The sequence below is a fragment of the Prunus dulcis genome, chromosome 7 (assembly GCF_902201215.1).
Source record: "Prunus dulcis chromosome 7, ALMONDv2, whole genome shotgun sequence".
In the NCBI taxonomy this organism is placed as follows: domain Eukaryota; kingdom Viridiplantae; phylum Streptophyta; class Magnoliopsida; order Rosales; family Rosaceae; genus Prunus; species Prunus dulcis.
The window spans coordinates 17,550,525-17,577,376 of record NC_047656.1 but is presented as its reverse complement, the minus strand read 5'-3'; the positions used below and the strand labels follow the sequence as shown (position 1 = coordinate 17,577,376).

At 38.2% G+C, this 26,852-nt stretch overlaps 5 protein-coding genes across 14 annotated transcripts; 3 read left to right on the top strand and 2 right to left on the bottom strand.

The window, feature by feature from the left end:
- Window positions 1–149: 149 nt before the first annotated feature.
- On the bottom strand, window positions 150–4,448 carry LOC117633935 (O-fucosyltransferase 35). The gene is made up of 9 exons (XM_034367803.1): window positions 3,643–4,448; window positions 3,223–3,369; window positions 2,954–3,026; window positions 2,768–2,838; window positions 2,587–2,675; window positions 2,312–2,444; window positions 1,753–1,985; window positions 1,025–1,501; window positions 150–889 (listed from the first exon to the last, which is right to left on the bottom strand). The coding sequence occupies exons 1-9, from the start codon at window positions 4,144–4,146 to the stop codon at window positions 688–690; spliced, it is 1,929 nt and encodes a 642-aa protein (XP_034223694.1). The 5' UTR covers window positions 4,147–4,448; the 3' UTR covers window positions 150–687.
- Window positions 4,449–6,303: 1,855 nt separating this feature from the next.
- On the top strand, window positions 6,304–12,067 carry LOC117634478. The gene is made up of 6 exons (XM_034368611.1): window positions 6,304–8,233; window positions 9,611–10,044; window positions 10,181–10,342; window positions 10,717–10,792; window positions 11,108–11,263; window positions 11,403–12,067. Exons 1-6 carry the CDS (start codon window positions 6,473–6,475, stop codon window positions 11,535–11,537), a joined length of 2,724 nt encoding a protein of 907 aa, XP_034224502.1. The 5' UTR covers window positions 6,304–6,472; the 3' UTR covers window positions 11,538–12,067.
- A 1,045-nt stretch (window positions 12,068–13,112) lies between these two features.
- Window positions 13,113–16,369, top strand: LOC117636158. The gene is made up of 7 exons (XM_034370637.1): window positions 13,113–13,341; window positions 13,520–14,002; window positions 14,102–14,257; window positions 14,374–14,478; window positions 14,883–14,930; window positions 15,012–15,457; window positions 15,539–16,369. Exons 1-7 carry the CDS (start codon window positions 13,281–13,283, stop codon window positions 16,145–16,147), a joined length of 1,908 nt encoding a protein of 635 aa, XP_034226528.1. The 5' UTR covers window positions 13,113–13,280; the 3' UTR covers window positions 16,148–16,369.
- Window positions 16,370–17,114: 745 nt separating this feature from the next.
- On the top strand, window positions 17,115–20,674 carry LOC117635989 (ankyrin repeat-containing protein NPR4-like). 3 transcript variants are annotated; one of them, XM_034370400.1, is made up of 7 exons: window positions 17,115–17,394; window positions 17,528–18,016; window positions 18,197–18,271; window positions 18,387–18,485; window positions 19,078–19,122; window positions 19,204–19,631; window positions 19,713–20,674. In XM_034370400.1, exons 1-7 carry the CDS (start codon window positions 17,220–17,222, stop codon window positions 20,349–20,351), a joined length of 1,950 nt encoding a protein of 649 aa, XP_034226291.1. In that variant the 5' UTR covers window positions 17,115–17,219; the 3' UTR covers window positions 20,352–20,674. The 3 variants fall into 3 exon arrangements, with proteins under 3 accessions (XP_034226291.1, XP_034226290.1, XP_034226292.1); XM_034370399.1 differs by having other exon boundaries at window positions 18,122–18,271; XM_034370401.1 differs by having other exon boundaries at window positions 17,289–17,394; window positions 17,497–18,016; window positions 18,122–18,271.
- Window positions 20,675–21,860: 1,186 nt separating this feature from the next.
- On the bottom strand, window positions 21,861–26,095 carry LOC117635617. Of its 8 annotated transcripts, none has more exons than XM_034369945.1 (11): window positions 25,831–26,095; window positions 25,665–25,743; window positions 24,293–24,508; window positions 23,807–24,017; window positions 23,643–23,695; window positions 23,176–23,212; window positions 23,019–23,084; window positions 22,753–22,857; window positions 22,492–22,645; window positions 22,298–22,374; window positions 21,861–22,193 (listed from the first exon to the last, which is right to left on the bottom strand). In XM_034369945.1, the coding sequence occupies exons 3-11, from the start codon at window positions 24,391–24,393 to the stop codon at window positions 22,128–22,130; spliced, it is 870 nt and encodes a 289-aa protein (XP_034225836.1). In that variant the 5' UTR covers window positions 24,394–24,508; window positions 25,665–25,743; window positions 25,831–26,095; the 3' UTR covers window positions 21,861–22,127. The 8 variants fall into 8 exon arrangements, with proteins under 8 accessions (XP_034225836.1, XP_034225835.1, XP_034225842.1 ...); XM_034369944.1 differs by having other exon boundaries at window positions 24,293–24,505; XM_034369952.1 differs by having other exon boundaries at window positions 22,094–22,193; window positions 22,543–22,645; window positions 24,293–24,505.
- Between the last annotated feature and the right edge of the window lie 757 nt (window positions 26,096–26,852).

Here is a 26,852-nt window from a genome sequence, read left to right as displayed (position 1 = left end):
TTGAAAAAGAAAAAAATAATGAGCTTTTGTATCCCCATTTGATGTTAAAAATGTGAACCACTTCTCATATTATGGTTTGATCCGGACAGAAGAAAAAAAAAATCCTCAAGGTACAGCTAGAAGAAGAGAGGATAGATGATCAGTCATGATAAGGAAAAGAAGCTGGTAAGAAAGTTGATATTCTTTGAATTATATTTTTGTACTACTGCACATTCCATTCAGTATCATCCCTTGTATTCCTATCGATTTTTCGAACTTCATGATACATTAAACCCCAACACCCCACGTCCCTCCTTAAAAAAAAAGGTTTTGAACGAAAAAAGGAAAATTAATAGCAAAAGAAAACACCAGTGTTCTTTAACGGTTGTGGTACAGTGATAAGGAGGTTTCTCTATGTGTTTTGTTGCATCGATCTTTACTTTCCAGTAGTGGTAATGGACACCTGACTTCTGTGTTCACCCTCTGACTAGGCTGCAACAACTTCTCGTCTCGGTTCCACACTGCTCCAGGGATTTTTTTCACCCTGGTGAGCACAGCACGTACACTTGCCAACCAACCTACCAATTCTCTTTGAAATTTGAAATTTATGATTACCAATTTGTCCGAAATAATGGCAACACACACCTTGATGTCTTTGCATGCTCTGATCTCACACCATGAAATAATGCAAAACCTGTTAGCTGGCCTCTACTTTTTCCATCTTGAGTCACAAATACAGCCTGGATAAGGATTTGCATAAAAGCTTTCCTCCAACTTCGGAAGCTCTCCTGGCTCCCTCAAATATGGAGCTCCAACTCTGTCTATGTGAAGCCTTTTCACTTTCGAACTAAATTTCTTCCAAGAGATTTTTCCTTCATCAAACTCATCAACAAGTTTTACAAAATTCATCCTGCATCAACAATGAAATGACAATTATGTTTATGGTATGCTGTCATGAAAAAAAACTCGAAATAGCTATAATAAATCAAAAACCACAGGATCAACATGCTAAAACCAGTTGTGAGAATACAGGTTATAAAATTACCTGTCTGGATTGATGGTCTTCTTAAAGTTCTCAAAGCGCCTATGACCTTGCACAGCTTTTGCCATGTTTCCATCATATGTATAAAGAAAAACATCACTCTGTAAAGCAACAACATAGTCTATGCCAGCCAACATGTTCTGATGATTCTTGTATGGACTCAGCTCTTCTTCTGTCGCGAGAGTGGAATGGGAGAAGATGTGGGGGAAGTCATCCTCAAGATCTTGCATACTTCCATTCCCATAAGCTTCACCAGCTACCAAGTAAATCCTGGTGCTGGATGGGAAACCCAGCCCCCTGAGCAGAAGTGAAGTCTCCCTAGGGGTCAATGGGCATCCCCCAAGCAACCTTCTCTCTGTCCCATTAATCTCTTTCTCCTTCCAGTGACTGACTTCATAGCGCATTCTCCGTAGTTCATCATCCTCTTCTGCTGTCAAACTATGACTGCAGCCCGTAAATGCAAGCATATCCTTCTCATACCTATAGTAAATATATAGAGATTACAATCTGTACAAAAGGAGGGAGACAAGTTTAAAATAAATTGCTTCAATCACCCTACATTTCAAAGAAAAGAAACAAAAACCTACTTTTACTAATGCAAATCCATTATATATCGCAGTATAAATATTTATTACAAGGCCTCTTGATCTCTGAAAGATGACTCACGCCATACACACCAAAAGAGTAAAATCGTCCATCTAATATTGAAGTATGAAATTATCAAGACTTGCCTCAAATGGAGAGCAAGATAAGGGCCTCCATTCTGCCGCATTCTAGAAACTAAGGTTTTTCCAAGCTCTTCTATTGGAGCTGAATATTTCAATGCCCTGTAATTCACGCGACACCTAAGCCTTTGAATGGAACTTGGGATGCCATTGTTGGAAATCCGAGAATCAGTATGAGTGAAATAGATAACTTTGTGCTGCTTCAACAGTGAGAGGACCTCTGACTTATAATAACTAGCCTGGACAGAAGAATGCAAATCAGCTGACAATACTTAAGTTAACAAATGGTAACAAATGATATGAGATACATTGTGATAACAGTTAAACATAGCCACTCATATGCATTGAATGGTGCATACTTGTGCATCTAATAACCAAACATTTGGATCTCTTTGTAACACTTCTGTTTCCTGGGCTTCATGTGTGCCTTACAAGCATGTAACCCAGTGTGTGCAGACTGCAGAGAGAACATAACACCGCATCCCTAATGAATGAGCATCCCATGTTCCTCTACCAATATTCAAGAAATAAGCACTATTATAGGATATATGACTTTGTTATCGACCTTAGACCAAGATATTGGTGTTTTGTTGAAAGGCTCAATTCCAGCATAGGCAGGGGGTAATGTCTCAACTATGTGGATATCATCCTTCAGCGTCTCAATGAAGTGTTGCCAATCAAACAGATCTTTAAAACCACTGCACGTAAATATGAAGTAATTAGTTCAGAGAAAATCACTGGAAAAACTAGAATGCTTGCCATCCGGAGCATAAGGAAACTCGAATAACTTTACGAGACATTTCAGCAGATCAATCCAGTTTCAGAACTACAGAAACAAACCTGTCATCAGCCCAGTAGGAGGTGTGATCGAGTGAAGGTAGGACAAGTGTTGCCTTCATAATCTTAGCAACAGCAACCATATCACAAATCTGCACTCTAAAAATTTCCATGCATCAGACTATAGTTAATACTAATAGAATGCCAGCCAGTAGAAAATAATCAAAATACACAATAGACAGACCCCAAATCTCATCTGATTCAAGCCGCCGTTGGCATTTATAAGAAGGTAACCGTTGGTCTTTGCATCTAGCTCTGCCAAAAGATGCAAGTGAGAGATGAGAACATGAAAACCTCAGGTTCACAAATTGCACACACAACGCAGAGAGAGAGAGAGCAGTACAGTTGCTTAATTGCATGTGTTACATACTTTTGTGAATTTTGGGCAATTCAATGCACTGACTGAAATTCTCACTGTTGGGTCGGGACCAGATACCTGTGTACTGAACCAAAAGTGAATTTCAGAAATGAAACAACAAATGAACTAATGAAAAAGGCTCTTTTCCTCTGTTCGGTTATCAAGTTCAGCCATTTTTAGCATTTTCCATTTCCATACCCCTCAATTATTTTCAGGAAACAAAAAAAGGAAAGAGAGAAACAAATGTGATCAAGAGTCAAGACATAAGATTTAAGACTTACTTCAACGCTGTTCTCTTCACCAACCACACGGTTCACACCAGACGCCATCATTAGAGTTCGTTCAACATCACTTCCTCCATCCCTATGTCCATAATCATGAGAGCTTTGATCCATCCGATTCATAAGAGTGATGGGGTCAGAACCATCCTAAAATTATAAGGCAGAATGCTCAGTAGAAATTAAAATAAAATACAACTAAGAATGAAATGCAAGAGCAATCAGATAAACAGATAAATAGACAAACAATCCAACCCAGTAGAAACACACATACAATGAACATTTCCTGCTATCAGCATCAAGCAGAAACTAATAGCAAGTCATTGACTGGCTAACAATCTCACCAAGCAGCAAGCAACACATACAAACATACACACAAGCATACATGAGTATATTCAATTAATACTGTAATATTCAACCAACCTGATTGGACCTAGAACTTTCAATAGCAGATCCAAACCACCCAGTAGCACAAATCTTTAGAATACCAAGAAACAAGCACACCCCACAAAAGGCAAAGAACATCCAATGGCCAAGCTGCTTCTTCTCCCTCAAGCCCAAGTCCACCACCACAGATCCAATAGGCTTCCTCAGAAAGCCCCTCACAGCAACTCTCTGGCTCACATGGTGGGTCTGCTTCCTTTCCAAAACCGAGTCAAACCCATCACCCGGAACCGAGTTCCCACCAATTTCAGATCTGGGCGAGTTCAGCGGGAGGTCAATTTCGTACTCTCCACTACCAAATCCAACATTGCCGCTGCTGTTATTACTGTTACTATTGCCATGTGAGCTGCCATTGTTGGCGCTGGTGTTGGGGTTGCGCTTGAACGAGTGAGCTCGGCGAGTCATTGGGCCCGAAAACCTCGGGCTGTTGACTCGCTGAGAGACGCCATCGCTGGTGTTGTGGAGGTGAAGATGATGACCCATGTCATGAAATGCTTCAAAGTTCTGCCTTTATAATGATCAGTGATATTTAATGCTATCATTGATGGTTGGGTTGGATTGAGATCGCCATAAACGGACCACAAAGAAAGAGAAAACAGAGCAGCAGTTGCAGCCAGCCTCTCTTCTCTCTCTCTCTCTCTCTCTCTCTCTCTCTCTCTCTCTCTCTCTCTCTCTCTATATCTGTGATTTGTCTGAAATTCTGAAATGCGGGCTTTGTGCTATGAATGATTGAAAATGGAAAATGGGTTATGGTGGAATTTTGGCTTTGTTTATTTGGCAATGGCCAATAACGATGTTGACAGCACAATGCGATTAGAATATTGGATCCACCTCCATGATTAGGTATCCATGATCCATTTTTTTCTTTTTCTTTTTTAGTGTAAAAATTCCAATTTTTTTCTTTTCTATTTTAGAGGAAAAGTGTTTTATGGTTGGAGTTACGAGTAGCTAGCAATGTAAGCGTGTAAGAGGAAATTCATTTTTCTTAATAAATGAACATAATCATGCAAATTTCTTTGAGTGTTGACTTTCCTTATCAATAACTTTTGACTTTAAAATGATTTAGGGTTTTGGATAACCAAATTCCCAAAATTGTTTGGACAAGATTTGTTGTCCTGTTCATTTCATTTATTTTCTTTTATCAAAATGGCCATTCATTTTGCGTTTATAATTTTTGTTTAGAAAGAGATACCATATGATCTAGTCACAATGGTCCAAATGGAATGACAAGAAGAGCCTACACATTTGTGGACGATGTCTTCTCTATTATTTTTATTTAAACATATTTTGTATACTAACTCATGTTCACTAGTGTAACATTTATAAAGAATTGAAAGGGACATCTTTGAATTATGTTCTACATGGAAAACAACACAACATCTTATATTGAAGATTGTCTTCAGATCTTTAAGTTGAACATTTGTCTCATGTTAAGAATGCGTTGTCATTTTTCTATTAGATTTTGGTGATTTTATTTCTTTCATGTTGCACACTCTACTATTATTCCCGTCGTGTTGTTTTATTAATTAAGAAATGGTAACATTGAAATTAAAAATCAAGATCACGTAAGATCATCATCTTTTTTTTAATGCAAGCGATATAATTAGCGGGATGAGATTTCTTATGCACATACACTATCAAGGTATCGTAAAAATTCAAATCTTAAATCATTAGTCTGCAAAAAAATGCCATTTTTTATTGCGCTATATTTCATTAATAATGTCATGTAAGCAAATTCAATTATGATTATAAACAAATCAACTTATTAGTTTTTTGAATAAAGATGATAAGACAATATGCACGCACGAACCATAATAATACCATGAATGTGAATCCGAGTATCTATTAAATTACTGAAATTGATAAGCGGAGTGGAAGTTGCCCAGTTGGAATGATAGGCCTCGGCCTCCCAAATACTTTTTCAGCCAACCAATGCTGACTTTTTTTCCTTATTTTAAATGCTGTAGGAGGAAGTTTCCATTTAAGAAATTTCTACGCGGCGAAGATCAACTGTCGTTTGTGGTTTAGAAAATTCATACTAGTTAGGTAGGTGACGGGACATGATATAAAATTTTGAAAATATCAGCGAAATATCGCTTATAATGTTATTTTATTTGTTAATTTGTTTGATATATTGATTGATAACACACTATTAATTTATCATGATAATTCCAGTGACATGATTCATTTTGATAGAAATGAAAACAACAAAAAAGAATGCTACAATATGATGTGATGTGAGTGAATAACAATTATACATAATACTACTTTCGTGTGAGTTGAATTAGATATTAAACTCACATTCATGTGAATCGAACTTAAAATATATTTACGTTAATGAAAATGTATGAGAGACAATGGTGAGCTTTTAATTTATTTTACAATGTTAACAACACACGTTAATGTAATTACTAAAACTAAATCATGTGCACACTAAAATCTGTAAAATAAACTGAGATCTAATGTTTAGGGATTTGTTTGGATTAATTTGTGAATTTGACTTATTATTATTTTTTTGGAAAAAAAAAAAGTGAATGATGAAATAAAGAGAGGTGTAACGAAAAAAAAGAAAGAGAAAAGAGTTCATAGATTTGCTCTGGCGGGAAAATTTAACCGGTGTAAATAAACGCGTTTCTCAAACTCACTCCCAATCCCAAACAAGCCCGCTAAACCTAAGCGTACTCACTGTCACTCGCTTCGCTTCGCTCTTCCCAGTTTCTCCGATTCTCTGCCCACTTCCCATATCTGTAACCGTCATTTCGCGCCATTTCAATATCTCTCTCTGTCGCTCTCATTCCTTATCCGATCAATGACGGTTCTTAGGTCCCGCGAGATCATCGCTTCCACCAAAACGACGCCGCACAACCCCAAGTCAAGGCTCAAATTAGAGCCCTCCACGCCAGCCAAGACCCGCGAGTCCCCCAACACTATCCAATCTCCACCTCCGCCCCCACCCACCGCTTCGACTTCGACCCCTTCCTCCCAACCCCAAAACCCTAACCCTAATCCTCATTCGAACTCCAAACAGTGCTCTGTCGATTTCGGCTCCGATTCGACCTCTGTCTCGAGAGTAGCGCGGCGGCGGAGTCTCCGTCTCGCTTCAAAGTGTCCACACTCCGATCAGGGTAAGAATCTCGCCCCGGAAAAAAGTCGCAAGAGGAGTACCGCGGGGCGTGAGAAGGGCAAGTGCTCAATGGCCGAGAAGGAAGTGAAAGAAAAACTTAGGGAAGAAGTTGATGATCATGTTTCGAATGGAGAGGTGGGTTTTGATCTGTTTGGAAAGAGGGTTACGGTTGTGGGAGTTGAGAGAGGGACTGAGGTGATGAAGAAAGGTTTTGGAGAGGAGGGGAAGGTAGAAGTTGATAAGGGCGAGTTCAGTGGATTAGGGCTGAGTTTAGACTTGGGAAGTTTTGGGGCCAATTGTAGTAAAGAAGAGGTGAAGAAAAAAAGGAAGTTGGAGATCGATATTAATTTTCCGGCTTTAGAATGGGAAGGGGAAGATGGAAGAAGTAAAGGGTTTTTGAGTTTGCGGTCAGGGAAGAAAGTCTCGAAGAGAGGACTGGGTGGTGGGCATAATGGAGCATTGGTGATTGATTTAGATGCTGATGAGAATGGCAAGGGAAAGTTGGGGGAGAGTGGTTTTGCATTCAATGGTGTTGATGTGGTGGAATTGGATTCGGACTCGGAAGAGGAGAGGTCTAGTGAGAATTTAGTTCAGAGTAGTAGTCCAAGAGGGAAGAGGAAGTTGAGTGCAATTGAAGGTGTTGCTGAAGATCTCAAGGATGAAGTGATGGCCAGTGAGAATGGTATAGATAATGGCAGAAGGAGATACAGCATTGAAGAAAAAGGGAAGGGGAAATTGATTGGAGAAGTGGTCTTAATGAATGCTAATGATGAAGCGGAATTGGGTTTGAAATCAGAAGTTTTGAGCTCAGTGGAGAACGTGGCTGCCAGCCCTATTCGTAAAAGGGAGAATGCAGCATTGCCTGACGAGAGCCAGGTAAACAACAGTAATACAAGAGAGAATGCAGCAAGTGGGAACCAGTACATGGAACGGTTTCGGGATATAGCCAGGCGAAATGCTTCTCGATTTGCTCATTTTGCTTCTGAAGAGGAAGAGGAGAATCAGTTGCCTCCTCAGGTTGAAGTGGCACAGGATATCGAAGATTGGCCTGGTCCCTTTTCTACGGCCATGAAAATTATTAAAGATCGAGCGGCAAAAAATGCCCAACTGCCCTCTAAAGACCAGACCAAACCACCATTCGTTGAATGGGTTCCTAAAAGTTTTCAGGATCGTCCCCTCTCAAAGAATTTGATCCCCTCACTGCAAGATCTGTGTTTGTCCTTTCTTGCTAAGAATGCTGATGCAATTGTTTCACTTGAGCATGTGGCAGATGCTTTGAGACACCGGCTTTGTCAGATGCTCTGTGATTCTCGAAAAATGAACAGTCATTTCTTTGAGCTTCTTGTTCAAGGATTGCCAACAGAGGTTCGCTTAAGGGATTGCTCATGGATGACAGAGGAGCAGTTTACAAAATCCTTTCAGCAGTGGGATACCAGCAATTTAACAGTACGTTCTCTTATTTTGGTTGAGCTACAGTTTTGTATATACAATATTCATTTGTATATGGTGTGTGTGATTTACACTGAACCTGATATACTTATTGTCTGCTGCATTGGATTATAGTTTGTGATTCAAGGGACAATCTTGCTATTTGTGGTATTATGATATCATTTAACTGAAACTAAGCTTCTACCCTAAAAATTTAGAGTCTGCTTCTTTATAGTATTGATGCTTCTATTAATGGGTAGTGGAAAGAGACCAATCTAGGTTGTCATGATCACATCCAAATGCGGAGAAAGGATAAACTGAGTGATCAGAGTTTAGTTAGAGTTTTTTTTTTTTTTTTTTTGTTGTTGCTGATTTTATTGCCACGAAGATGTAAACCAATTATTGGTGCTGAAAGTCTGCTTCTTATGGTATTGATGCTTCTGTTAAATGGGAGCAGAGGGAGAGCAAAGAATGACTGGTAATGCCAGCCTGGTCGGTAGTAGAAGGAAGAGAGATTCAGGCAGCTAGGCATCAGTTTTGAGTTTGAGATTCTTATTTTGTCATATTCACAGATAAATCTAGAGAAAGTTGAGCTCGCGAGAATTCTAATCACTTAAAGATTTCAATGTTAACCTCTGATAAACATAGCTTAGCAGCCTGCATTTATTGCCACGAAGATGTAAACCAATTATTGGTGCTGAAAGTCTACTTCTTATGGTATTGATGCTTCTGTTAAATGGGAGCAGAGGGAGAGCAAAGAATGACTGGTAATGCCAGCCTGGTCGGTAGTAGAAGGAAGAGAGATTCAGGCAGCTAGGCATCAGTTTTGAGTTTGAGATTCTTATTTTGTCATATTCACAGATAAATCTAGAGAAAGTTGAGCTCGCGAGAATTCTAATCACTTAAAGATTTCAATGTTAACCTCTGATAAACATAGCTTAGCAGCCTGCATTTATTGCCACGAAGATGTAAACCAATTATTGGTGCTGAAAGTCTACTTCTTATGGTATTGATGCTTCTGTTAAATGGGAGCAGAGGGAGAGCAAAGAATGACTGGTAATGCCAGCCTGGTCGGTAGTAGAAGGAAGAGAGATTCAGGCAGCTAGGCATCAGTTTTGAGTTTGAGATTCTTATTTTGTCATATTCACAGATAAATCTAGAGAAAGTTGAGCTCGCGAGAATTCTAATCACTTAAAGATTTCAATGTTAACCTCTGATAAACATAGCTTAGCAGCCTGCATTTATGTTTTAAACAAGGAATAATTTCTCATTGGAAGCCATATCTTTTGCTTTATCAGTAACATGGAAGTTCTTCATTGAGTGTAAACTTGCAGTTTCTTGTCTAGTAATTTGAACAATTTTTATAAGCTGGATATTTATTCTTTGGTGAATCAGGTGCTACAACTTGACCAGTGTGGGCGCTGTGTGGCAGATTATATATTGCATTCTACCTTGGCTCGGTCATCAAATTGCTTGCCTGCACTAACCACTTTATCCCTAAGTGGTGCATGCCGTCTTTCAGATGTTGGGCTTAGTGCCCTTGTTTCTTCTGCCCCTGCACTAAGATCTCTAAATCTCAGCCAGTGCTCCCTTCTCACTTCCTCAAGTATCGGCACTTTAGCTGACTCATTAGGATCAGTTCTAAGGGAACTATATCTAAATGATTGCCAAGGAATTGATGCTCTGCTTATTCTTCCAGCATTAAAGAAGCTTGAACATTTGGAGGTTTTGTGGCTAGGAGGCCTTGAAAATGTTTGCGATGATTTTATTAAGGAATTTGTTACTGCTCGTGGTCAGAGTTTGAAGGAGCTTGTTTTGACTGATTGTGGGTAAGTTTTTGTTTTTATTTTTTTCACACATCTATGTGTGCGACTTTTGCAATAAATATGTGTTTGCCATCTTTTAAGAGTTCCATTGATTTATTGTTGTTTTCTACTGAAGCTGCTTGGTTTTAATTTGGTGCAGAAAATTAACAGATTCTTCTGTGAAAGTCATAGCTGAAACCTGTACGGGGTTATGTGCACTTGATCTTGTTAACTTGTACAAATTGACAGATTTGACCTTAGGATATCTTGCAAATGGTTGTCGAGAAATTCGAACGTTAAAGCTTTGTAGAAATGCATTCAGGTGCTTACCTTATTAAATATGTTTAAGTTATTATTCAGTTTCCTCAAAGCAAATATGATGCATTATTAATTTTATTTATGATGCGGTTTGTTTTTGCTACATTAGTGCAATGTTATTACAGACTTTCTGCTCAGACAGTGCATATTACTAATAAGAATTTAGTATGAGACTCAATGGAGTTTTTGTTAGTTGCACTGACCTTTGATGAGTTTTCTGGGTTAGATTGTTGACTGCCATTGAGTCGATAATAGAACATATATATCTCTATTCTTATATTTCTGATGTGATTTTAGGTTAATTTTGATGCTCACTGCTCAGAGTTGGCATTCCTTTGAGTGATAAACTTACAGAACAATCTTTTTCCCTTGTGACAGTGATGAAGCTATTGCTGCTTTTCTGGAAACTTCTGGAGAGTGTTTAACAGAACTTTCACTCAATAATATCAAGAAGGTAAATCTTTGCTCTCTCTCTCTCTCTCACACACACACACACACACATCTCTTATAAGAACAGGAATACACGCATGTTCACATGTGAATTAGTATGTGCCCACCCACCTACACACTCGCGCACTCACACTGTCGAACATCTTTTTGTATGCAAAATTGCCAGAACCAAAGGTGGGGTTTGACTCTGAGAATCTGTTTGCCACTTGATTGGGCTGTAGCCCCTAGGTTAAATGGGCATGTGGGAGCCTGGTTTACGTAGCCATAAGTAGTTGTTCCTACATTGTGAATATGGACCGTGTTTGTTTATTATTTCCAGGTTGGGTACAACACAGCCATAGCACTTGCCAAACGTTCAAGGAAGTTGCATACTCTGGATCTATCTTGGTGCCGGAATTTGACGGATGAGGCCCTGGGTTTAATTGCAGACAGCTGCCTATCATTGAGGATACTGAAACTTTTTGGATGCACTCAGGTACATATGTTCAGTGTTTGTTGTGTCTTGAAACTCTGTAGCAGGTTTAATGAAATTTAATAGACTGTATTTAAGATAGTTCTTTCCACATCAATTTATTAAGAATATATTTAAAAATGTCAAATGGTGCTCTTTGCAGTTAACAAATACTTTTCTGGATGGCCACTCAAATCCAGAGGTGAAAATCATTGGCTTGAAAGTTTCTCCAATATTAGAACATGTCAAGGTGTCCGATCCTCACGAAGGTCCATTGCGCTATTCATCCGTCTATTGAGTTTAATCCGAGTCCGCAATAGGCATCCTGTGGAAACTATATTGAGTTCAATCAGCTATGAAGATGCTGGTCGTATTTGTCATCTAGAAACAACCCTTTTGCCCTCTAGCTTATGTAGCCATTCTATTTACTTTTGCAAAGTGAATGCAGAATTTGCCCTGCATGTACAATCAAACATGAAGAGTAAAGTGGAAAGATCGATATTTTGGGTAGCATGTCATATCAGTCACGTGGGAATTCTTTCTTCGTCGCACTTTCGGTGGATGGATTATTTTCTTTTCTTTTCTTTTTTAATAAAAGCGAGAAAAAGAAAGAAAGGGAATTCTTTCATCCTCGCACTTTCGGTGGCGGATGAATTTTCTTTTCTTTTCTATTTTTGTAAAATGGGAATTACGTGTGGAGAAGGTAAATGTGAAAGGAAAGTTGAACTTAAAAGAGCCTCTTCGGTTCTCTGGCAACCTTCCTTGGACACTTGTTTTTACGGACTCTATTTGGCATTGTTGGAAATGGAGATGCAATTCTATTTTTAACCCTGGCTACGAGCCTCCTACCCAACCCTCATCACACTATTCTGCAATTTTCTAGTGAATGGCTTGATGCCAATAATGTGGTTAATGCTAAGCCTACTAGAGAGGTCATCCAAGTCCATTGGAGTAGTCCTCCTACTCTTGGCAACTTCAAATTGAATGTGGATGGCTCTTGTGAAACAGATTCTTGGAAGATTTGTGCTGGTGGTTTGCTAAGGGACTCTAATGGAGCTTGGATATGTGGGTTCTCTGCCAATATTGGGATTGGAAATATTAATGAGGCTGAACTATGGAGGCTCTTTAGAGGTTTGCATATGGCTTGGGCCATGGACATTAGGTCCTTTATATTGAATGTGATTCCTTATCTGTTGTTTCTTTGATTGCTAAGGTTTGTAACCATTCACATCCTCTCTTTTGTCTGATTGAAGACTGCAAGTTGTTAGTTAACCGTGATTGGAGATGTAATGTCTCTCATATCTACAGAGTGCAAAACAGAGCAGCCGATCACCTTGCTAATTTGGGGTATGAGTTACCCTTGGGGTATTAATATAGTATTAATGAATAAAATATGTGTTATAATATGAATGGAGAAAGTATAGACTACTACCTCACCGAACATTGACACGTCGACATGAAAGTGAAAGGCCTTATCAACAGCAAGGCAACGACATCTTCTACCGAAATCAAACATGTATTTTTCTTCTCGTTTTGGATCAAGAAGATCGAACTTCATCAAACCAAAAGGCAGGGGATAACATAGATCAAAACCACAAGAAAAGCCATTTGCAGAGTCCAAAGAACAAAAATTCATACAAGTACGGAACAAATTTAATGACATCTGATTTCAATCAAAACCTTAAGAATGAAGACCAATAACCCAAACGGCCTACAGCGTGACGACGCGTGTCAATATTAGTGAGGTGTCAGAAAACTATTAGTCCCTAGTACCACGTCAGCTATACTACCAGTAGTAGTCTATAATTTCTCATATGAATGAGCTGTCCGAGTAAAAGTGTAAAAAAGCATCAGTAGCCTTCGACATCTCATTTTAAAACCATTTTTCTCAACAACAACAAGAAGCAAAGCATCTGGTTTCCTTCCTCAATATTTATTCAGTTCAGAGTTCACACGAGTCGTAAATATATATATATATATATATATATATATATGTGATTTTGCTGATGATTGGAGCAGAAAAGACATACACTCATAATCAATGGCACTAATCACAACTGGTGGAAACCCATCATCTTCTGCAACTGATGATATTGAACTATGTAAGTAGCTCATAACCCATGTTTAGGTTTTGTTTTTTTATTTTGATTTTGATTGATTTTTCTTTTTATCAAATGTTAATCAAATCATACTTCATAGATATGATTGTTTTCTGGGTGGTAACGTTTTTAAGTGAACTCTATAAACGGTTAATTCAATTTTTTTTTTTAATTGTGGAAGTGAACTTGAATTACTACCAAGAACTGTACCGTGCTGCACTCAAAGGCAATTGGAAAGAGGCTAAGAGTTTTTTGGACAGAGATCCTGATGCTGTCAAAGCTAGGATCTCAAATTTAAAAATGACTGCACTTCATGTTGCTGCTTGTGAGGGGCACTCAGAATTTGTGGAGAATATAGTGGCACTTATGCCTGCAGCTGAACTGGCACAACTGGATGACCTTGGCTATACAGCCCTCCACTATGCTGCCATAGGTGGAAGCCTGAGGTCTGCTAAGGCATTGTTGGCAGCGAATTCCAATTTAACGCAAGTTGTCGATAGCGAAGGAAGAACACCTCTCCTCCTAGCTGCCAGTTTGGGTTCTGAGAGTAAAGAGGTGGTGTGGTACTTGTTGTTGGTAACTACAGATGAGAAACCTGGTCAACCCTTCACTGGTCCAAGGGCGGCTTACCTTGTCAATGTGCTTATTGCCTCAGGTCTCCATGGTAAAGGCCTCTCTTGTGCACACAATGTGGATCACATTGGTCTTTTTTCGCTTACCCCGTTATTATTTCACTGATTTGCTTTAAATGTTTCTGCAACAGAAATTTCACTGTATCTACTTGAGAAACACCCCCACTTGGCAACTGCTGTTGATCATCAAGATAATAATTGTACTCCTTTATTTATTTTGGCAAGGAACAAGTCAAACTTCCTTAGTGGCAGCAGGCTTGGCTTTTTGGAAACCTGCATTTACCAATGTTATAACTCCTCTCTCATTTTTTGAATTTTACATTTCCCGGTACTTTTTCTGTGCCGTTATGTTTTTCCTACTAATTTTTAAAAAGTTGCCTATCATTTTCCATTTTGGTTGCAGTTCTACCTGTTGAAGTGGACTATAGACCACCGCGTTCAGTGAGGGCCCATGTCGTGGGACATGAAAGCGTCCAAGACCAACTGAGAATGCCAACACAGAATAAAGGTCAGGGTATGCAAATTCTGTATCAATATGGCTCAAGTATTGTCAGCTTTTTGTCATATGTGAAGATTATGAGCTGAATTTTTGGATTCTTATTTTGGAACTTTTATTGACGGAATTTAAGGTCTATGCTATGAGCTCTGCAGCGTTAATGGTTCCTGCTGCTGCTTGCAATAAGATCATTTTTGTGAACTACTTTCTAGGCTGTAGTTGTACTGTCTATTGAATAAAAAGCATCAAACCTTGTCTATTTTTAAAACTGAATGCTAAAGAAAATTGATTTTCCAAATCACCTTCATAGTTTTTTTGATCGATTAGAGGTGAAACTGGCTGTGTTTCTCCAAAAGGAATAGTCAGCTATCAATTTTCAATAATTGACACTTGAATGATTTGGTTCTCTGTTGCAGTTCTTCATGGGTTAAGAAGACTGCTTTGTGGAGCTATTAAACCAATAGGTCTGGATTGGAACCTTACCCTACCATATTTAATACTGCTAGAAGTTCTCCACTCACATCTCTTACATTTTTAACTTGCAGCATCAGCTCGTTTCAGGCAACTCCAAGATGCAAAACTTAGACATCATTGTGCAGTTGAACTAGTACAACAAATTTGCAAACAAATCTCAAAGAAGAATGTTTCTGAGCGTTCGGACTATCTTTTGAAATTAGAAATCCTCAACACGGCCACCGTTAATGGGACAACTGAAATTTTAAGGATACTCCTAAATTTTTTTCCTGATTTAATATGGGTTCGCTTCAGCAACAACAGATTTTTATTACTCACTTATGCTATTGAACATCGTCATGAAAATCTTTTCCGTATGGTGTGTGATAAGACTGCACGAAATAAATTAATGGCTTTTGCAGTACTTGAACCGAGGGAGACCATCTTGCATCTGGCAGCAAAGTTGCCTCCTCTTTCCCAACTATCATCTATATCTGGTGCAGCTCTACAAATGCAGAGAGAGTTGCAGTGGTTCAAGGTGTTTATCCAGAAAGTTTGTCAGTTGGTATTACAGACACACATATTTGACATTGTTAATTTTTTTATTTTGTGTGTTTAGGTGGTGGAGAACCTAGTTCACCCTTATTATAAGGAGTATCCAAACACAAATCTCGAAACTGCAAGGGAATTATTCACCAAGGAACATAAACAATTAGCTGAGAGTGGAGAGAAATGGCTAAAGGATACTTCAAATTCTTGCATGCTCGTTGCAACTCTCGTTGCCACAGTTGTGTTTGCTGCTGCTTTTACAGCACCTGGAGGTAACAATGACGATGGAGATCCAAATTTCTTAGATAAGAAGACAATCATGTTCATGGTGTTTGCTGTTTCAGATGCAATATCTCTATTTGCTTCTTTAACTTCCCTCTTGATGTTTTTATCAATCCTAACTGCACGTTATGCCGAAGAAGATTTCCTCGAATCATTACCAAAGAAGTTGATAATAGGTTTAGCTTCTCTCTTCATTGCTATAGCCACCATGATGGTAGCCTTTGGTGCAACTTTTACAATTGTGCTCAGCAAGAAATTCAATTGGGTTTATATCCCGATCACCTTGCTGGCCTCCTTCCCGGTGACTCTTTTCGCCTTGCTGCAGCTTCCCTTGTTTATCCAAATGGTCCGATCAACATTTGGAAGGAGCATCTTTAGACCTCAAAACATTTGGTAATTCGACGAACCTATGGAAAGAAGGTGTTTGCAATTGTGTTTCTTTTTGGCTCTTTTTTATACATACTGAATACTGATCAGTGATGAAGGCAGAATCTGCATTATATTGTCTGGAGTTTTTGGAATATAGATGAACACCTATAGCATGCACCTATGCTGTAAATAAACTACAGGACCTTCGTAATATAAATTTGGCCTTTTGCATTTGGCATCTATCTATTAAGCATACCTTTTGAGTCACTGTGGGAACATATTTGATTTAGAAGTTCATGTCATCTATAAACATACCTTTCGAAATGTGACTTTTTCCCTACCTGTAGGTAGACTTTTTCCTTGCACTTTCAGGGAACTTCCAAAATAAAATAAATAAATGAAAGTGACAGGAGACTCTCGTCTGTCAAAAGGAGAAAGAGGTTTTTTTTGGGTCTGAAAGGAGAGAGAGAGTCGTCTGTCAAAAAGCAGAAAGACAATGTTGGAAATATGAGTGCTAAATTGCTATAAAATAAACAAAATAAATACTGCACATAAAATAGATTTTTACAAAAGGAGAATTGAATTAGAAGAACCTTAATTGAGTCGAGGCAAGTATTGGACACTCCAATTTTAAGATGAATTAATTTGTGTTAATTGCTATGTATATTAGTCTGTGATTATGCATTTAGATGAAAAAGTGTAAAATGATTTTTGATGCGCATTACAGTTTCACTGCATTGTTGACTTGAGTTTGAATTAGTTGGTTATTCATTCAAGCGTTCAGAGTATCCAATACTTGCCTCGACTCAATTAATGTTCTTCTAATTCAATTCTCTTTTTGTAAAAATCTGTTTTATGTACAGTATTTATTTTATAGTAATTTAGCACTCATATTTCCAACAGACAACATGTTGACCTTACCACCAGTCCATTTTCTTTACGGGAAGAAGACACGAAGAAGGAAGCAAGGAAGCATCCTCCCTTTTTTTTTTTTTTTTATATACTTGTATCCTCCTTTCTTCAAATAGCACAAGATCAAGAATTGTGTTCTTGATTTTTGCTAATTACTTTAGCAAACAGACGTATATACTTAATCATCAATGGCCCTCCCAACCGGTGAAATCGCACTGGATATGGAGCCAAGTGGTGGCTCCTTGCAACCAACCATCATTACTCATAGTATAGCACGCACCAATCATTGCACAACCAGTGGCGGAAACCCATCTTCTTCAACAGAGCCTATCCCAATACAGCATAGCAATCCTGGTCAGAAACGTAAGCAGCTGATTACCCATGTTTTAATTTTCTTGTATCACATGATAGATAATTCATATGCTTCGTAGATGACATTATTTTTTTGGGGGTTTCAATTTTAAGTGAACTATATAAATGATTGATGCAAATATAGTGGAAGTGAACTTGGATGACTACCTACCACTGTACCGTGCCGCATCCAGAGGCAATTGGGAAGAGGCTAGAAAGTTTCTGGACACACATCCTAATTCTGAGAGAGCTAAGATCTCAAATTCATCAATGACGGCACTGCATGTTGCTGCTTGTGAAGGGCACTCACAGTTCGTGGAGAAACTAGTGAAACATGTGCCTGCAGATGTGCTTGAAATGCTTGATGGCATAGGCTACACAGCCCTCCACTATGCTGCTATAGGTGGAAGCCTGAGGTCTGCTAAGGCATTGTTGGGGAAAAACCCCAAGTTGACACAATGTTTAGATAGTGCAGGAAGAACTGCGCTACTCCTAGCCGCCACTTTTGCTTCTGAGAATAAGGAGCTGGTGTGGTACTTGTTGTTGGTAACTAAACGTGAGAAACCTGGTCTTCCCTCAACTGGTCCTTTGGCTGCTAACCTTGTCAATGTGCTTATTGCTTCAGGTTTCCCTGGTATTTAGCCTCACGTGCACAAAATGTGGATAACTTTTATTTCTATTATTTCACTTCCCCTCTATTATTATTTAACTGATTTGCTTTAAAATTTTTGTGCAACAGAAATTTCACTGTATCTAGTTAAGGAATACCCTAACTTGGCCACTGAAACTGATCAAGAAGTTTGTACTCCTTTAGATGTTTTGGCAAGGAACAAGTCAAACTTCCTTAGTGGCAGCAGGCTTGGATCTTGGGAGAGCTGCATTTACCCATGTTACGCCTCCTCTCTCATTTTTACAATTTTACATGTTCCCTCTCTCTTCTATGCCTATTTGTTTTTCCTACTGGTTTCTGAAATCTTGTGTATCACTTTCCATTTTGGTTTCAGTTCTCCCTGTTGAAGTTGACTGTGGGCCACCACACTCAGTGAGAGCCTCTGTGGCTCGCCATGAAAGCGTCCAAAGTGATCCTTCAGAACAGTATAGAGGTCAGGGTTTGGAATTGTTGCTAAGTATTTTCAGGTTTTTATCATATTTGGAAAAGAATTAGTTTCTATTGGAGGCCCATCTCTATAGCCGTGAATATCATGCAGGTTTCTTCTGTTAATTGGGTTTTTTTTTTAGTCAACCTGTTAGTTGGGTTTAAGAAGAGCAAAACAGGGTTGCAGTGAAAGTTATAATCAGGTGATTTTGAAGTAAAAGGTCAGGTTTAATTTTATATATAGTGCTTCCAGAAATAATTCATATTTTATATTATTTTTGGAATCACGTCTAGATTATGAAACTCTGCAATGCAAAGGCTTGTGCTTGCTATAAGATAGTTTTGTGAGCTACTTTCTACATGTGTTTCAACAGTTACATCACAAAGTAGGTTTTCTCATAGCTAAAGATTTGAATAGGAAAAAGAAGCCAAAGGAGTACCATGCAGCTAAATGTTGTTGTACCAAGATGATGTTCTACTTGTACTGTCTATTTAATTAAAAATATCAAACCACCTGTACAGTTAGTTTTGATTAGAGGCGAAACTGGCTATATTGCAACAATTGACACTTTCTTGAATCATTTTGTTCTCTGTTGCAGTTCATTGGTTAAGACAAATGCTTTTTGGAGCTATTAAACGAATAGGTCTGGATTCGAATCTTACCCTTCCGTATTTGCTATTGCTCGATGCTTTCCACTCATGTCTCTTACATTTTTAACGTGCAGCACCAGCTGGTTTCATGCGACTCCATGATGCAAAGCTCAGACATCATTGTGCAGTTGAACTACTGAGACAAATTTGCTTACAACTTTCACAGGAGCAGGTTAAGTCAGATATCCTCGAGATAGCTGCCACTAACGGGATAGTTGAATTTATAAGGACACTAGTAGAATTTTTTCCTGATCTAATGTGGTTTATCCTCAGCAAAGACCGATATTTATTACTCCCTTTTGCTATTGAATTTCGGCATGAAAAACTTTTCCGTATTGTCTGTGGTAAGACTGCACGAAGTAAATTAATTGCTTCTACACTACTTAAATCTGAATCCGGGGGAACCATCTTGCATCTGGCAGCAAAGTTGGCTCCTCTTCCCCAACTCTCATCTGTATCTTGTCCAGCTCTACAAATGCAGAGAGAGTTGCAGTGGTTCAAGGTATTTATCTAGAAAACTTATCAATTGCTAGTACACGTACACATATTTGACATTATTAATTCTCTTATTTTGGGTATTTAGGTGGTGGAGAAACTAGTTCACCCTTATTATAAGGACAATCTGAACAAAAAAGGTGAAACTGCAAGGGAATTATTCACCAAGGAACACAAAGAATTAGCTGAGCGTGGAGAAAAATGGCTGAAGGATACTTCAAATTCTTGCATGCTCGTTGCAACTCTCATTGCCACGGTTGTTTTTGCTGCTGCTTTTACAGTACCTGGAGGTAATGACAATGATGGAGCTCCAAATTTGTTACAGAAGAACTCAAGCACATTCATGGTGTTTGTTGTTTCAGATGCAATAGCTCTATTTGCTTCTTTAACTTCCCTGTTGATGTTTTTATCAATACTAACTGCACGTTATGCGGAAGAAGATTTCCTTCAGTCATTACCAAGGAGATTGATTATAGGTTTGGCTTCTCTATTTTTTGCTATAGCCTCCATGATGGTAGCCTTTGGTGCAACTATTGAGCTTGTTCTCAATAACAGATTCAATTGGGTTTCTATCACAATCACATCGCTGGCCACTTGCCTGGTGATTCTCTTTGCCATGCTGCAGCTTCCCTTGTTTATCCAAATGGTCCGGTCAACATTTGGACAAAGCATCTTTCGCCCTGAAAACATTGATAATTCGATGGACCTATGCAAAAAAGATGCTTGAGCTTGTGTTTGGCTGTGTTTGTTACAAACGGATCAGTGATGAAAGGCGGATTCTGCATTAAGTTGTGCACCAACTATCAGACCAAAAAAAAAAACGTTGTAAATAAAACTAGAGAATATGTATGTGTGGCACATGTTATTTGTGCTTTAGTCTGGCATTCTGTTACATTGCTCAACATATGTGACTTATGAAATTCTTGTCATCTAGAAACATTACCTTTTCACCTGCTAATGTATGCAGCCAATGCATCTCCTTACTGTAAAGCGAATGTATTGTTTTTTCCTGCATCTATATATTCAAACATGAAACTTCACTACTGGAAACATAGATATTCCGAAAAGGGAGAGCTCATAAGTTCACAACAGGCAATAATCACTTTATTTGTTTTTCCCTTTAAATTTTAATTATCAAATGATGTGTTAGATGACAAGAGGATAATATTAGTTTGAAGAAAAAATGATGCACACCACATCAAATTTGAGTGTTGGTTGTATTGTTGAATTGAAAGCGAGAGCCACTGATTACATGGTTCCTCTGTTTGACCATCTTATGTTTTTGTGGGACATTCCCTGTTGATTTGCTTCCCTCGTTCACCTACTCAAACATATACAAACCAATAATGGCAAAAGATAAAGAGAGAATAATTTTACTTTGCGTAGGTTTTTGAGAAGAAAGGAGTTCATCCCAAATTTTTAGAACAGCCGGCTTGCCAAGTTTGTTGATTGCAGGGAGAGATTATTTAGTTGCCTATTTTTTTAGCAATTTAGTAGAGAAGCGACGCTGCATTTTATGTTGCTATTAAATAAGGTAAGTGGCAGTTCTTATTGAAGCTTGTGGAACTTATGTCTGCAGAAGCACTAGCAGCAAGAACCTCCATGGGTCAAACGGCCTTGCATTTCGTTGCGGTCTCTGGTGACGACAGCATAGAGGCTGCTAGGGCTTTGGTGACCAGAAACCCTGCTTTGCCACAAATAACTGATTCCACTGGAGCTACTCCACACTATTGGGCTTGTTTGGTGGCTCCTGAAACATCTTTGGAGATGAGGTGGTACCTTGTTTTAGCAACCACAGACGACTTCCCAAGCTGTCCCTTTACTGGTCCTCTGGCTGGTTCACTCATTTGTAGCCTATCCATTCAAGGTTTCTTTGGTAAGAGATTAATCATAGAGCTACATGTTTGATTAGTTGACTTGTGCTTAAAAGCCTTGGGAATCCGCTGGAAAATCTTGGGAATAATTGTCATCAATTTCTGGTGTAGAAGATGCATCTCTATAAATAATAAAAATTTAAAGACTAACGCTGTCTTCTAACTGGATTTGGAACAAACAATGTCATATCATCCATCAGACTGATTTTTCATCGTAATTTTGTGAGTAAACCCTGCCTTGCAGCGATTGCCAAAGGGAAGGGCATTATTACATAGATTGCATGTAATGTACCCAGTAAAGTTATCTCCTTGAAAAACAATATTAGAAAAAAAAAAAAATATTCACAATTACAATCAGGGTCAATCGGTTAAAGAAAGTGAGAATTGGACTGTTTCATTTCACCATATTTTGGTTGAACAAGGAGCGACAAGTACATTCTATACCAAAAACCTTTGCAGGGTCGTCTCTTTGACTTCTTGACTTTGTACAGTAGGTGAGATTTTTGGATTTTGACCTAACTCATGTCACATGTAGACACAAGTATTCTACAGTAATTGTTTAATTCCAAGAACAAAAGAATCATGAATGAGTGTGTGTGTGTGTGTGTGTGTGTGTGAATAAGCTGCTTTCAGGCCTTGAAACGAAGCAAATAAGTTTGCTCTTCTTCTAATTGAGACGTCGCCTTCTCAACCATCTGAAAAGAATGTAAAGCTGTGCATCAGTCCTTGTTCAAATTAAAAACTTGAGAATAAAGCTAGGTGAGTACAATCTACAAATGCACAACCGTGATAGTAATACCTCAAAGCCCATCTTTCGGTACAGTTCCTGCGCTGGTTTGTTCTTTCTATGCACATGCACATAAACCTGTTCTGCACCTGTTACATTGAAAACCAATAGAATAAGAAGAGGAATTCATGTGCCCTTATTCAACTGCGCCATATCAGACATTTCTATAACCCCAGAGAACAATTCATGCTTCATTTTAATCTTACCCTCTAACAATGCTAATCTAATAGCAAAATGCATCATACTACTTGCAATACCCTGGCAACGTGCTGCTTTGGAGACGCATAAGTTTGAAATATAACCATATCTATTTGACTGCGTTCTGTTGATGCTGCAAAAGGGAGGAGCCTTTTCCCGCTCCTGTAACAGAAATTAATTATGTGGCCAACTTAGCTAAGCCATTAAATTGGCCAGACTAGTAGATACAAATGCAGTAGATATTTAGTTTTTAAACAAAATGCTTGTACCCCTGGAAAGGTCTCTCCGTCCAACAAGTACCGGATGCTCAAATCAAGTGTTCCAACTACACTTTTCACAACAGTGTATTTCACATTCTTTGGTTCCTTCCTCACCTGACAAATTCGAGAGCAAACACATTCAGCCATCAATTGTATATTTTTATTGATTGGGAGCCTTAACTAAATATAGTGTATATCCTAATGCAAAGAGGGTTCTCAGAATAGAAGCTCAAACTGAAAGAATCAGAAATGCGCTCATTGCAAATATGGCATACCGTGATAATGCATGAGCATTTCTGCCCATATTCCCCTTTTCTTCGTCTTTTTATAGCATTAAATTCCTAGAAAATAAAAGGATACAATTCAGAATTTTATTTGAGACATATACTCCATGTACACATGTCAAATTCAAAGTGAACGAGTCATTCCTACCTGATCTGAAAATTTCCTTTTGTAGCTGTCAGCAAATCTGTGTTAATCAAAGTGTAGCAAGAATCAGCAGTGTCCAATCCTCCATTTGACTGATAAACACTTATTGGAGACTTGGAGCCCACTAAAGACTGAACACATGCAGAGGGAGACCCACCATTGGTAGGATCCAGCCATGGGGTATTCTCTAGAAATCTTGATTGATTCAGAACTATATGTTCTGAACTATTCCTTATTCCCTTGTTTTATCTATCAGCTTGATTTGCCAGCTTTTGTTTAAAATGGCAATTCCTCTGCATGTACACTTTATATGATGACTTCAGATGGTAGTATAGACCATCTAGTGGGCTTGCCTATGACAGGAACCTTATGTTCCTCATGTAGTTAGAGTAGTCTGATTAACAAAGACCAAAGAGACAGAGAAGAAAGAGAAGAAAATCTGAAAGTTATAAAAGAGCAAAAGTACACACCGGTCATTTGCCCGATCCTCCCAGTGACTTTCTGCACGTAACCATGCTGCTGTCTGCCACAAATCCAAAAGCATGCAACCACAAGATATTATTCATGGGACACAAATAGCATACACATCGAAAACTTCATGGTTAAGATGTCATCACCTAGAAAGTTTACTTACCCACAATTCTTCATCAAGGATGGCCTCTCGTGCAATAAATCGTCCAAATTCAAACTTTTTCTCTTGAACTAAATCTTGATCTGATGTTTGCAGCCGGTCAAATTGTAGATCAGGCTCCCCTGAGGGTTCCAACTTAGGAATAAATGGTGTTGGATGCTTTACTGACAGTTCTTCCATCTTCCTCGTTTGGGAAGACTTTGCCTCCATTTTCCTGTTCATTTGGTAAAGAAAAAATAATAATGGGAGATATGTAACAAATATAAGGGGTGGCCGTTTCTTGAACAAGAACCCTAATTGGCTTGATCAAATTCAAACTAAAGAATTTCCAAACAGGAATTGAGAATGCAACCTTGTACAAGGAGGAAAAACACACTTCCAGCATACAGATCAATAAGAATACAGCTTAATGCAATTGAAGAAACCCAAGAGTACAATTGAATGCAAATGGAAACCAAATGTCAATAGAAATTTAAAATTGTAACTCACACGAATGGAATGGGATCAATCTTGTGAAATTTTTGATGACTTCTAATTCTGACATGGGAATATCTCAACAACATAGGCTTGTGAATTGAAATCGTCAACATCAGGGCAGTTCTTCCTCCAGACTTGACTTTGACAGAGGAAGAATTGTTGAGCTATGTTATATCACAAAGATGGTGAAAATAATTCTCAGCATGTGAAACACTTGTCTGATCCCTGCTGGAAAAATAGCTGTCTATTAGAACAAAAGCAAAATAATTTCAGCAAAAACATCTGCGGATATAATAGCAGTTATAACTTATAACTACTAGATGTCAAGTGGGAAGTTATGAATAGTGGATAAGACAAGATGACAGCATGTAGGCTTTAGTTGATTGATTTATTCATGAAAAATAACAAAAATTTATCAGTAAGTAGCTAACATTTTTGGTTAAAAACAATTCTTGTGATTTCCTGGTATGTAGTTCTTACCACATCAGATGGGACCCAAAATCTGGAGGCCCATGATGGTGATGTGGCAAGATAGTGGCTGGATTCTAGCCTCCAGCACTGAAGGGGGACTCAAACTCAAAAGTTCTTCTTCCTATCCAAAATCCAAATGATCTGCGGGTCTGTCTTGACCATCTGGTGAAGACAACAAGTGGGTATGCAGCAAACACACAGGTTTGTGGATAAAACCAGGGGCAGCAGCCAACTCTCCTCCTTACTACTCTTTCTTTTCTTCTTCTTTTTCTTTTTCTTTTTCTTTTTCATTTCCCTTTTTTCCTATTAATACTAATTATTCTTAAAATAGAGAAAAACAAAAATGTAAATCAAAATCTTGCCCAAAGATTTTTGTGCTTAATGTGTGGCCTTGAATAATTATTGAGGACCAGTCACACATATATCCGAAAATTTTACCAAATGTGGGGACTTGTAGCCCCACACCTTCTTGCTCCTCTGACAAAAAAAAAAAGGTAAGCTTCTCTCCTCTGACCCAAAAAAAAAAAAAATTAAGCTTCTCTCCTCTTCTCGTTTGCCTTCTTTTTACACAAAAAAACACTACCAAATGATCAATCCCCCTCCTCCCCCTTTACCTCTTTTACACTAAAAAAAATTTAAGATTTACCAAAGACTTTATGGATCGAATCTTATCCTATTATACTTTTCTCAACTTGCGGTGCACTAATTAGAATTTAGAAACTTTTGTTAGACATGGCCGCATGTAAGCCGCACATGCAGGATATTTTCTTGGAATATAAAGAAAAAGATTAATATTAACCTCTCAATAATTATGACCACGTCACCAATAATCAATTATCCATAATGTAAGAAAATATAAATGAACATTCATTTCTAGAATTTCTGCAGGGCAAAGAAAAAAGCCAACAGTCACCTTTGTCTACTGAGTCAACTCGGCCGAGCTATATCTCACCCATTTCTTCACAGTCGAGTTAACACCAGAGTCTTGGCACCTAAATCAACAAAGATTGTGGCTTTGTGCCTTTAAAACACTAAATTTACCAGGAAATTTCAAATTAAACAAGGAAAAGATTGCTTACCCAATTCTTTGATGAAAAGACGACGCTCGCCGATGAACTTGAACCGAAACTATATGCAAGGCGTGGGTTTTAGCTCTCACCGGCGGTGAATATGAGTTTGAATTGGTTCTTGTTGGCTTCTATGGTTTGATAGTTTTTGGGTTGCAGAGCTCGGAGGCTATGGAGGCGCTGGTAATGTTAATGGCGTGTTTGGATTTGTGGGCGTAAAGGGGTCGGCGATGGCTTTCTTTTGAAGGCGCGGTCAGCGAAGCCCAAATTTATAACAAGACGCTCTACCCCGCTATACGATTTTTCTTTTATAATTAACAAAATAAAAACCATAGAAGAATGGCTCTCTGTCCATCCGATCGTCCAATGTCATTTTGAGCCGTTCGATCATATTAAAAGTAGTTGCTCCAGGTAGTTGGTTTGTTTATATTTTTCCTTTATTTGCGCGGTTTGTCCTTTTATTTTTCCTTTTTCTTTTGTAACATTGCTATTTACCTTTTGTTTTTGTTGGGGTTATGTTATAAAATCCTTATTTATAGAAGTCATAAGACCTAGATCTTTTCTTTACTAATTTTTTTTTTCTTGGATATCCATGAAATCAATCTTGTGAAGAGTTAAAGAAAAAGTTGTAGAAGAGTGCAGTATAAACGTGAGCTTAGTGTGAAGTGTAATGAGGCGATCTAATAATTTTATAAGGTTCTATCTATTTGTGTAATTTTTAAATGATTGCATGTGTTTGAAAATTCCTTTTAAGATCTTATATTCGATAAAAGAGTGACTCGTTAGAATTTTCTTCTTTACTGAAAAAACAGTTGAAATCCGGTCAATACATATTTTACATCGAAAACTAGAAAAATGGATTAGTATTAGTAGGTGATTGAATTAGACATCGAAAGAAAACAAAATGAATTGTGCTCCAAAGTAAGAATACTAGTTCTCTTTTTACATTTTCCTTCATGGGAAATGAATTATATACTTGACTTTCAATCGAATCATAAAATCATAAATTGAAGAGTTCTCTTTTCATGGTTTAA